Below are 12,982 nucleotides of genomic sequence, written 5' to 3'. Positions count from 1 at the left end.
ATGACCGGGGGGTCTTCGCTTTGGGCCGACTGACACAGACGTGGCAAGACAAGGTACGCTGAGCTTCAAAGCAATGGCGGCGCACCCCCGCTGGCAAGATTGACGCTGTTTGAATGTGACCTCGGCCACTCCAATTTCCTCCGGCCAGGAGCTCGGAGGTCAGCCCCCGAACGCCCCCCCCTGCTGATTTCTGGCTAGATTGCGAGCTAACACGCACGAGAATCTGCTCCAGACGAGGGAGCCTGGCACTGGGCTACATCTCATTTACACGACTGATGTGCGGCACTTGAGCGACTCTCTAAAAGCCTCTCGAGGAAAAGATAAGATGATATCGGGATGGTCTTTGTTGTTGAGATCACACAAGGTCCATCAAATCCATTGGGACGACTCTGTGAGCGTTTTTACCCTCTTTTTTTTTTCACTCTGTTCCCGGCGGCCACGTGATTCAATGTGATTGCTGTGGATGCCCGTGGAGATCTTTACAATGTGAAAACATTTGCCAGCCGTAGTAAAATGGGGTGAGCACAATTAAACCTGGTAGAACTGATGGATTATAACCAGATGCGGGCATTTTACAAAATGTTGCTGGTCCGTCAGTCGTCATCCGTCAGTGGCTAGGCTGGGGTACCCATCCGTCATTGGTCGGGCCGTCATATTTCGTGACGAACCGAATTTTAACCATTAGTCGGTCAGTCCGTCGGTTAAGTCTGTCAAAAACCGGCATCCGTTACTGACGACTGACAACCCGTCACTGACGATTGACGGACCGTTACTGACGGACACGGTTAGTGACGATTACACTGACGGATGCAAAACCCACCCCCGTCATACATACGTGTGACAAATTAATTTATTCGCCGGCATCTCACATTTGCCACCGACAACTCTCTTCTTAAACTAAGCCGGGAGGTTGGCTGCTTGAAAAGTAGATCTGGGGTCAAAAAAGGCTTATTTTTTCATTTATATATATTTTGGTAAACAACAGCAATAAGGATCCATTTAGATGAAGACGTGACTTGTCGCACGCCACGAGCTGAAAAAGTGGATGTGCTTGTTTATAGCCGCCATAGTTTTGCGGCCTTGCCTGTGTGTTTTGCGGTGTCCCGATATCAAACCCTGAGTGAAATGTCGAGCGGCGGCGGCAGAGACATGTGGCTGTGATTAGACGATCGCCCAGCCTCTCGCTGTCACAGTTCCCAGAGCTAGTAAAGCTGATCGAATTTGCAGAGGGCCTGTAGTTGGTACAAAATGCTTAAAACGCGGCCGAGCAATTATTTCTCCCCCGGCTGCCAGATCCTCGTGTGCGTGTGCGAGAGAGCATGTGCACATCAAATCGCCATCTTTTGGCCTGACAGTGTGTTACATCTGTGCCACATTTACTTTGGTACAGCTGCAGATTTCAAGTAAAAAAGAAGGAAAAGTGAGCACAGCTGACGCTCCACAGGATCAGGCAACTACTTGCTGATACTACTGTTGTGCCACTATTCGTTTTTTTTTTTTTTTTTTTTTTTAGAAGAGAGTGAGGAGAAAAACAAAAATCGAACACTGCGACAAAGTGGACATTGTGCAGTATTTGCAAATCTAAAGCTAAGCTGCAATCACCTTATGTTAATGTTAGCATGTACTGTATGATTATTCTTGTTATTCAAAGTTTTATCCCAGGGAAGACTGAGGGCAGCAATAAATTGGACCCGTACGTAAAATTGGACACAGGAGTATTAGCATGGCCGCAAAATAAGCTACTTTTAGCATCTGTGTTTATTTGGGTCTTTTTTTTTTTTTTATTGGAGATGAGACGAATGATGGAAAGAAAAGGGACCGTGGTAGCAAAGTAGAGGCTGTGGAATATTTAGCACAAAGCGCTAAGATGCTGCTGTAACGCAAGCATGTGTTAGCACGTGTGCTTATTTTTGTCATTCCAACTTTTATTCGGGAGGGAACTGAATACAAAAGGAAAACGGATCGGTGCAAAAAAAAAAAAGGAGACTGTAGTGTATTTATCGTCCAAAGCTAAGGCACAGCAGCAGGATAAACTAATGTTAGCATTAGGGCCCGACCGTTATGGATATTTTGCAGACGATGCCTGTTACTATATTTGTCAGAATAAAATTGTGCTAATTGATAAATGGCCCGATTTATTTTAAGTCTAAAATGAATTAAATAACTTCTTTACAACACAGATAAATCAGCCGATTTTAGCCCAATTCTCTATTTTTGTGGTGGTGGTGGGGCGGGGGGGCTAGGGTTACTGAATAAGGAGTGTTTGAATGTCATTATCTTTGTCTTATGAGGTAATGTGTAAATGTGTGAAAACAACAACAACAAAAACATTAAATAAATAAAAAAGAGATAATATCGGCCGATTAAATCGTCCAGTCAATTTGTCGGTCAGGCCTGAGTTAGCATGCTTCGTTTATTTTTGTCATTTGCTAACACCGTGTAATCTTACCAGTAAATGTTACACAATGACGATTGATTTGTTCAACCAATGAGTGACTAGCCGTGGTCATCGACCTGGTACTAGAAATAGGACCGCAATGTTTTTTTGGGGTTTTTTTTATATTTATATATTATATGTTTGTCACTTTTAGATAATTGTTGGTTGTAGACATTTGTATAATGTTCATACAAACGATGTTTGCTACTAAGTCAATAAATAATGGCCACATTTGTAAAGCATATAGAAAAAAGTGAAAATTGAATTTCTCCAGTGGGATAATATTGGTATCAAATATGCACTTGCATCAGTGATGATTATTGTTAGTAAATATATCAGTAACTTGAAAAAAAAAAGTGTTTGAGAACAGTAGGGGGAGCCCTAGATGAAGCAAAAGCCTCATTTTTTTTTTTATTATTGAAACTGACTCCAGTGAAAAGAGGGCTTTACCTAAGTAAGTAGAGTTTCAGATATATGTACTTGAGTATTTTTTTTTTTTTTATTCATCATGAGGTAATTTAGCATTTTAGCAATGTTGTTTTGCTCAAGCAGGTCCTGCTATCAGCTAACCTGACTGACCTGCCACAATTGAGTTTATAGCAAAGCTTTGCCCAGTGATTTTTTTTTTTCATCTCAATACTGTGCAAATTAACAAAAGAGGGAAACTCTTTTGTGTGTGGAAACGTTTTTCAAGATATCACAACAGGTATTACATAACACAGTCTGGATAAGACCATCACCTTTCATTAAAATAAATAAATAAATAAATAAATAAATAAATTCCCAAACTAAGAATCTACTTCCAGTCCCAGACTAGCTCCACATGTTGACTACATCAGAATGAGTAGACATCAATTACTCACATTAATACATTAATGGATGCAGTCATAGCATTGCAATGTTACGCTGCAGTTTCAAGGTTGGTGCAGCAGAAGTACTTTTGAAGGGGAGAGGAGAGGAGAGGAGAGGAGAGGAGAGGAGTGGAGTGGGTGTTTGGGTCCAGCCCGCCTGTGACGGTTCATTTTGGTAGACGCTCACTCCTGCAGACAGACACCGCTGCACTGCATCACTCCTCTGCTGCCCTCTCAGAGCCGCTGAGTCTTTTTTCATTGTGAAGGAGCACGACCATTTGTTTTTTTTTTCAAAGTTTAACTCAACACTTTTAACCTCTCGAATATCTCTTTGTGTGGCTTGTTGATTCTCACCTCATGGGGCTGTGGATTGTTGTGCTTACTTCATTGCTGGGAGTCGTCCTCAGTCAAGGTAAGTTTCATTGAAAGTGTCCGGCTCAAGCAGAATTGATGCTTCACTTTGTCTCTCCAATATGGTCGAATACTTTCCTGCTGGTTTGTTTTACAACACGGTGACAGTTTTATGAAAGAATGTTCAGGGATGGCAAGCAAGTTCCATCCATCCATTTTCTATAGCGCTTATACCTATTGTTAAAGTATATTTTCACATTTATAGTAGTATATGACCGTTATTTTTTGTTAAACATTTTTCCATCGTTGCATGTGCTGAATCCGACCAATAGAATGTCTAAATTTATTTTTCAAAGTAAGAAAATGTCAGCATCAGTATTGTATATGCTCTATACATTTTTCACACGAACTTTATAGCATGGATACACGAAACACATTCCCATTTTATCACTAAAACCTTTAAAATGAAAACAACTTCAGTCCTTGCATCCCTGTATCATCAAAACCTGACGTAGAGTGCCTGAATATCCTTTCAAGTGCGACACAGGTGCACATATTATTGTTGGGACAGTCCTCTCCACTTGAAATTTTGATTACATTTGTAAGAACACGCTGAATGTCATTCACGGCCTTGATTTAAACTACTTATATTTTCCTCAACTCAACTGTAGCTGCATACAACGTGCTTTACAAAAAGAGCAAATGAGACAAAAGTAAAGACGGTAAATACAATAATAAATAATTGTAAATATTTCAGACATTTTTTTATTCGTCTGTTTCAAATGGGACTTCAGTACGATTGCGGCCATAGGCAGAATTCCCGTGTGCCTATATTCTTCATTTCACCTTATATACAGTAACGTAAGCTCAATTGAGCATCTCGTTGCTCAAAGTCAAATGCCTGACGCCTTGGTATGCCGGGGACACCTCAGTCAAGGATGCGAAGCTCACACTGACAGAGGAGTGCGATTGATACGGGAGGTTCATCACGGCATGAAACCTCTCGCAAAGGCGTGCGCGGGGGGCCAGGCTTTTTGCAACGGCACAACAAACTTGCAGCTCTGCCCCCCCCAGTTCTGCCGGTGTGTATTCTGGGAATCACAAGGAAATGTGAGACGAGCGCTCTTGTGGCTTGATGGGACACCGTGAGCTCTTAAAGGTTAAGTTGGGCCTTGACTATTTAGTGCGTTGGGAAGGATTTTACATTGGCATTCAATTGTAATCAATTTGTGCAGTGAAGCTGCTACAGGAGAATAACAATCTCCTAGTTTTAGTCTGGCAGCAACAATAAACTAGATAAACTGGATGTTTTGGGTACTGCAAGTTACAGCTAGATAAAGATGGCAGGGGAGGCAGGTAGGTAGACGCTATGAATAGCTAATTATGCATGTTCATCCATTATATGACTACAGTTTAGTCGATACTGTAGTTGTGTGAAGGCGTTCACACGCAATTTCTCCAGAAAGTGCATTCTCTAGTTAGTGTAGTTAGTTATGGCCGGTGGTGAGTTTTTGGACCTGGGCCTTAATTAGTCACAATATGACGTCGCCAAATAATGGACAAAAATGCTACGTAACTATGCGCTACATGAGGATGAATATCGTTATTAGTAAAGCAAGAAACACAATTACCTTTATCTTCCAATACACATCGCCCCCAAACATCTACACTACAATATTGCAGTTCACAATCAATATTTATCATTACAAAAACATCGTAAAAAAACCCCGTCAAACTCAAGGCCCGGGGGCCAGATCCGGACCGTGACATCATTTTTTGTGGTCCGCGCAGGCAGATCATGTGTGTAAACTAAACATGTTTCTTTGAGATTGTCTTCACTGTTAACACAACATATTGTCGCTGTCCTGTGAAAAACACTTATGTCCAATTTTAGATTTTTTTTTTTTTTTGTTAACGTTAATGCGATGTCTGCAACGCGGAAACACCATTCACGTAAAAATAAGAAAATTGAAAAAAACTGACATACAGTAAGTGTTTTTCACAGGACAGCAACAATATGAGATATTGCAAGTATTTGTTACCAATCCCTTCTTTAAAATACATTGAAAAATAGTTGAACAAACTATTTACTGGCTTCTGATTTCAAAACGAGTTATTTGTCAATTTGTTGTGTATATGTGATAATATAAGGTGATCATACATTTATATGGGTTCACAGTCGTAACGGCCCTCCGAGGGACACCATAACTATAATGCGGCCAGCGACAAAAAATGAGTTTGACACCCCCGGTGTAAGATAACTGTTACGCTCATAAATACCTGTACTGCTCTGAAAATGCCCCCAAAAACTAATTGCTGGGTTGAAACAAGCCCTCCAGCAACTGTGCTGATTGACCAAGCCTCTTGAAGTCCAATTTTTTAAGTGGGCTTTGACAATGACTTTTTAGTCATGTCCAACATCGTAATCACCTGTAAATCGATATTTGGTGTGAATTTTAAGGTCAACCAATCATAGGGATAATCACAAACGAACCAATCGGTGGAGGGTAAAATGCTAGTCTCATTGAGGTTTAGAGAGGTTGCAGAGTGGGGAAATTATAATGTGATTGGTTAAAAAAAAATAGACAATTTCAATGGTATGTGTGTGTGTGTGTGGGGGGGGGGGGGGGTTGTGTGTTCAAGGCCAGCACTTGGGATTCTGAAGGCGTTGGGCAAATAATATACAGTCATGGAAAAACTTAAGAGACCAGCCTTGTTTCGTCAGTTTCCTGTTCATTTTAAATGACAAGTACAACTAAAGGTACATTTGTTTGGTCCAATATATTGATGGCAACAAAATCAGCTCATAAGAGTTGAATTTAAGAGCTGATCGAGACATTTTCCAAAGGTTTTATTGATAATAACCTAAATCACGTCACCAGTTCTTACTTTAGTTATGGCATCGGACAGCCAAAAATTGTGCTTTTAGGCATTTCAGGTTTTCTTTTGTCTCGGTTAGTCCCTTGACACACTTTTAGTGGCACCAGACATTAAAATGAACAAGAAATTGAAGAAAACATGGCAATCTCTTAATTTTTTTCCATGGCTGTATACATGGCAACACATGGAAGCTGAAATCTGATTGGTGGGGGTTTGGGGGGAGAACCCACAAATGACTGCAAGCTGCAAAGCACGCTATGAAATTAAGAAAAAAGACTGTTGGAAATAAATTAATACCATGTCATAGTTTTTGGGCCCCACAGTGAGAATATTCTATTTAGATTTACATCATATTTGGTCAAAATTTGTATCACAATAGTCATATCTGATGACTACTGTCTGTGTCAAGACCATCACAGAAGACGACACATGACAATGTCGATATATTGCCCTACCCCTAGTAAGAAGGTAGATAAACAGGTAGATACTGTATGTTAACTCATTCACTGCCTAACATTTTCAGACCCTCTTTTACCCTAATGTTTGAAAAGAATTGATACAAAATAAATTCCTGGGACTGAACGGCTGGACTGTGAAAAGACAAGTAAATTCGTCAATGGCAGTGAATGAGTTAAACGTCAAATGGTTGGTAAATACTTGGTTATCTAAAAGCCAAAATATTGATATGCGGCGACTATGTCTCCCTACTTTGTTAACAAAAAACGTTATGAAACATTGCAACATCGATATTTAGCCACATCCCTACTAGGTAGAAGGGTAGGTCGAAACGTTAAATCCAAATACACTGTAGGTGCAGAGATGACCTATGGGCAGATATTTAGCAAGATATAGTCATCCCTCGTCATATCGTGGTTCACAGTTTGTCTTCTCACTGTATCGCCTAATTTTAAATCGCACATATCTAATTAATATTGCAGATTTTTTTTGCTATATTTCACGCTTGAAAAGAAACGTGTGCACTTCAAAGCAGAACTGGTTTACACAATTGCATGTACACTGTAAAGTCAATATTGTTAGCTAATTTATTATATAGCCTACCACCTCTACTTAGAAGGAATTGTAAGCCGTATACACGTTCAATCGCGTTATTGAACCGGCGGTAAGAAAAGCAACAGCACATGTATCCACGCACTGTTGATGGCCACAAAAACTAGCCCCACAAACCAGCTAACAGGTTAGGCAAGTTGACAGCCCAGCCAACTCGACGCTCACATTCGCAGACTCCCACAACAGTCAAAAGGCCAGGTCAGGTCAGCCCGTGCATTTAAGGCCACACACATTCAAAGTCACAAATACTACAGAACGGAACGTGAGGATGGAAACCCCCCCAGTGGCCAACAATAATCCACCTCTCAGGCCTATTTTGTATTGGTATTATGCATAAAGCTTTAAAATATATATCGAAAAAAAATAAACATCACGTGGAGTTCTGGGACTAACGTGCTATGAAAAGCTATAGTTATACGGATGGACAAGTAGGACAATAAATTGTAATGGATAAACAGACAAAATATCACCTTTTAAATATATCGAATTGATTTTTGTTATGATAATAATATACAGGTGCAATTGCGTCATATAGGGATATCATGGCAGTCTGCTGTCAAAGTATGCAGACTTTAAGACTGACAATTACATTAAAAAAAAAATATACATTTGTCATGCTAAACAGAAGGTTGTTTTCTGATTATCGCGCAATTGTTGTATGATGACACTATCAATGTTGGTATCAAATTGGTATCATATTGGGAGCTGCTGTTCGATTCCACCCCTAATCGCTGTATGGACGGCTTGCGACGTCTGTCTCTCGAGTGTTGGATGTTGGTGCTGCAGCGGTCTCATTAAGTCTTGTTTACACGAGGCGTCTAGACGAAGTCGAGTCCTGCCAAAAGAAAAGAGAACAGCCCCCACATCGCTCATCTGATCCAAGATGGGAATCAGCAGACAATACATCACAACAGCGGCGCGTCTGCTTTGCCTCGTTCTTGTAAAAAAAAAAAAAAAAAAAAAAAAAAAAAAAAAAAAAGGAAAAAACAAAAGAGCCACTTCTGTTCTTTCAATTTCGGGTTTTAAGCGTCCGAGACAGCGGTGGTCTTGGAATGCCAACTATGACTATAATTTGGAAAACACTTCCAGTGGTCCCTGGTGGGAAAGATAATTGGATTACTTTTTTCTCTTCTTCTAGTCAGCATAATTTTGCCCCTCCTCTTTGGATGTCAACTCTGAATGGAAATCATCTTAATTACCATTTGATAGTTTAGCTTAGGATTTCACAAAACTACTACACTACCTTTTTTTTCATGGACCTTATGTTTTGTCTGCTGTCATGTTTAGTTTAGTGGAAAGAGTATAATGGGATGTGCCAAACACAGAAATGATGAAACATATTCGATGAATATAAAACATTTCATTATAGGAGGCACATTCCCTTTCGGACAAATTGTTGGGCGCTCCAATGATTGCACAATCGGTGCCATGCTGGATGGCGGGACATAAGTACGACCCTTATGGCTCATTTTCGTTATGAAGTCGATACTTTTACTTTTATTCTGCGGGAAACAATATCATTTCAATTATTTACTACAAATAATTTATCTACACCAGCCATATATGTTGACAGGCAGAACAATCAAATGCTCTTTCATTACATGGCAGAAGGTTAATTCTCTTATTATTGATTTCTCACAATAATCATCAATGATTTAACAAGGTGAGAAACAGATAAATATGCAACACTTCCTTCCTACAAAAACACTGCAATCGTCCGTATTTCCTAGTGAATCGCAATGTCCCATCGTTAGTGTGCTACAGCGGTTGTAGAACAGGCCTGCGGGCTGCTCCTCGGGGGCTATGACCCCCGGTCCACAAGTTCAACCCTCAGCTGTGCGACGCCGACAAAGCATCGAGCAATCACTGCGAGGTTTTAACAGCAATCGTGCAACAAGAAATCGAACAAGCAAAAAGGGTACAAAATTCAAGTGAGTGCACTACCAGGTAAACTGTGGATTTAAAGAGCTTTTACGGCCATGTTACAAGTCATTGTTCAGCTTTGCTAATGTAATGTTTGGTTGACGCTTTATTGCTCCGTATGACATTTATAGGACTATAAAGTCACTGTTGTCAGAGTAAAAGCAGTGTTCGGCACTGAATGACATCGTGAGAGGTCAGAAAGGGCCATCATTACAACAAACGGGGTCAGAGGTGGCGAACGGGATCGACCCTGCTACTGTTGTTGTGCGCGGCGCCAGAAATGTTTCCTCACAGCCCCTAGGGTCCCAAGGCAACAAAGACCACGGAGCCCCCCGACCCCAAATGGATAAAACGGACCAATATCAACCATCTCTTGGGGTCCCCAATTAGCCACCGATAGGGGTCCTCCGTGGGGGGTTTATGACACGTTGTCATTGTAGTGTCGGAAGCAGTTTTGTCATTGATATGTGCCGATATCAGATGACTCGAGCGGCACCTTCCAGCTTGGGGGCCTCGGCAATTGCCTGAGTTGCCTGTCGCAACGTCTTTGCACAATGCTAGCTGGCCACAGATGGGGGAGCCGCCGTATGCTTGTCACATGTAAAAAAAAAAAAAAAAAAATAAAAAAGTCGATTGCTTAATGTGTCTGTCTGTGAATGTTTTGAGTTACAAGAAGCACCGAACCTACGTGTAATGATGGATCTTTATCTTTAGCTGGACACTTAACTGTAGCTTACATTGAGTGGCTGGCCAATCACCAGCTACCTTGCATCATCTTTCGAAATGTTTATCATTAAATCTGTATATGCAGTCAACGGTATAAATTTGGCCTACAATATACGTATATGAGGACTTTACTGACCAATTATGATTACTCTTGTTAATGACGTCATCGTATCTGCTTCAGAGTAAAAGTGGTTTCAAGCGCCTCCGACCACAGGGCTGGTGGAGCTGCTGTTGGTCTACGTCTAAGTATTCTCCCTGATTTCCTGTTTGCTGGAAACTCATGTGTGAATGTCAAAACATGTAAATGTATAAAAGCAAAACAGCAGAATAAGCGCTTACGGAGTATAGTGCACTTTTAACAGAAGTCTGTCTGGGACTGTGTTACGCTTGAAGAGTAATCAACCACTAACTTTTGAGTTTTTCAGTGAATGTTAGGTTCTAGAGCAAAATAAAAAAAATTTAAAAAAATGAAGCGTGAATTGCTAATAGTTGGGCTCCACTCACCGTATTTGTCATGCTGAGTCATGCTCAAATCGAAATGCTCTTTTAGGTCCAATCTACCTGAAGCTCAGCATGATACCACAATTGTTAAAAGCTCATTTTGATGAATGCACACACACACACACACGCGCACACACACACACACATTCACCCCGCCCCCTCCTCGAGACAAAGCTTTAAATCCACAAAAAAACAGAGTGTTGCTCTTCCAGACACTTGACGTCCTCCCTACCTCACCTAACTTATTATCTGTGACTAGACATCATAAAGCACTCATCAACATACTCCAACAGATGAACTCTTTCACAGCGGATTTCACAAGCACTATTCCTGGAATTTCAACACGTGCAAGCACCCTCGCAATAGCTCTTGCCTTAGCATTAGAGAGTAAGACATTTTTTGGGGCTCTCTTGGGGGGCTTATTGTTTAATGATTTGGTGCACTGGTCAGTGTTTAAAGCAGCAGACAGGAGGAGTATGTCGAGTCAGTCTGCCAAAAGGTGGAATAGTTTTGGCGGAGCAGCTCCACACACTTATGCAATTATGCGAACTGCGAGCGATCACGACGGATGATTGTTGACTGAACTGCAGGATGACGATAGCGGCTAGAAAAAAAAAAAAAAAAAACATTCTGGTGCAATTTTCTTCAAACCCTTGTTCAATCCCCGAGGAAAATGGTTGATTAAAAGGCTGTTTGTTGGAAAAAAAAAAAAAAAAAAAAAAAATATATATATATATATATATATATATATATACATATATATATATGTACACATACATACATACATATATATATATATATATATATACATACATACATATATATATATACATATATATATACATACATATATATATACATATATACATATATACATATATACACATATATATATACATATATATACACACATATACATACACATATATATACATATGTATATATATATACATATACACATATATATATACATATACACGTATATATATACACATATATATACACACACACATATATATATATATATATATACACATACATATATACACATACATATATACATATAGACATACATATACTTATATACACACATATATTATATATATAAAGACCACCTTCCACTGCAATTGTTCTAGTCTGTGTGTGTGTCCCCCAACCCCGCCCCTCCACAGCTTTGCTGCAGCCAGCGGGATAAAACATTGCGTTGACTAGTTGCGACCATTAAGATGTGTTTCAGCAACAAAGCAACTACTACTACTTCGCGTCGTCGACAATGTCAACTAAACTAGGTCGCGCCGACAACCTACTTTTATAGGCTGTACCCCGCCTTTCGAGCTCAGTAAGATGAGATGAAAATGAATGAACGTCAGATCATCCATACGAATAAATCGGTCTGTTCTCATGTGCAGGAGTGGAGCCGATCTCAATAGAAGACTGCTGCAAAGATGGCCAGAGCCGCGCCAACGATAACCAGGCCTGTTCCACCGTCCCGCTCATCTCCGAGTCCCCGATGTGCAGGTAAAAGTGAGCTCCGCTGCGCCCTCTGACCTTACACGCCGCACCGTCTTCTCAATACCATATGGTATTATCCACGGGAAACTGCCCGCTGCCTTTCAAAATCAAATTGTTTTGCCTTTCTCTCGTAAAGCCGGAGTCACATTGCTTCCTTCCCGCAAGCTAATAATGACGAGTTAATGACACGTAACCTGAGGAGGACACGCCACTTTTGAGTGATCCCAACATTTATCTAAATTATAGTACGGGAGGAAAGAAGCAGAGGTTTGTGAGGGGGGGAGGAGGCGGCACGATAATGGGAGAGAGGGACGAGGGGGTGATTACAACATCAGGAAATACCTTGGAGGTGAAACCCAACGTTGACAGAGGATGGAGTAAAAGGAACTCAGAGGTGAACAAAGGGTGAGGACATATTGTTGTGCCCTTAAAAGGCAGTCGATGTGGAGGTGAATTTGTGTGCAAAGAGGCTTCTGGTAAGACTATATTCAGAGAGGAGAAAGGCGCGTGGGCGGTTAAGCTCCTTTTTCTTGTAAACGCCCACATAGACCCACAAGCGCAGTTCACTTATCACACCGATATAGTCTGATAACCTGCGAGGGAGGAAGACAAGACTTTTGACGCTCTCGGTATTTCCACTATAGGCAAAAAAAATAAAATAATGGGACACCTGGTCATTACATTTACAGAAAGTTCCCGTGCACCAAAACAATGTTTGTATGGATCTTGTTGG

General features: G+C 40.7%; 2 protein-coding genes across 4 annotated transcripts in view; one reads left to right on the top strand and one right to left on the bottom strand.

The window, feature by feature from the left end:
• The window catches only part of slc6a13 (solute carrier family 6 member 13), a 121,860-nt gene that overhangs the window by 21,004 nt on the left and 87,874 nt on the right, over window positions 1-12,982 (bottom strand). The gene's annotated exons all lie outside the window — the stretch shown is intronic.
• fbln1 (fibulin 1) overlaps window positions 3,379-12,982 on the top strand; it is a 37,734-nt gene continuing 28,130 nt past the window's right edge. Inside the window, exons 1-2 of one of the 2 annotated variants that reach the window (XM_086028111.1) lie at window positions 3,379-3,700; window positions 12,147-12,255. In XM_086028111.1, the coding sequence (XP_085884237.1) occupies window positions 3,646-3,700; window positions 12,147-12,255 (164 nt within the window). In that variant the 5' untranslated portion in view covers window positions 3,379-3,645. The remainder of the gene's footprint in view (window positions 3,701-12,146; window positions 12,256-12,982) is intronic. The other variant, XM_086028112.1, reaches the window with a different exon arrangement.

This window comes from Filicampus tigris, chromosome 4, assembly GCF_054856515.1.
Source record: "Filicampus tigris isolate MCC_2025a chromosome 4, RoL_Ftig_1.0, whole genome shotgun sequence".
NCBI classification, from domain to species: domain Eukaryota; kingdom Metazoa; phylum Chordata; class Actinopteri; order Syngnathiformes; family Syngnathidae; genus Filicampus; species Filicampus tigris.
The sequence above is the reverse complement of the archived record's forward strand: the minus strand, read 5'-3'. Positions and strand labels throughout refer to the sequence as shown.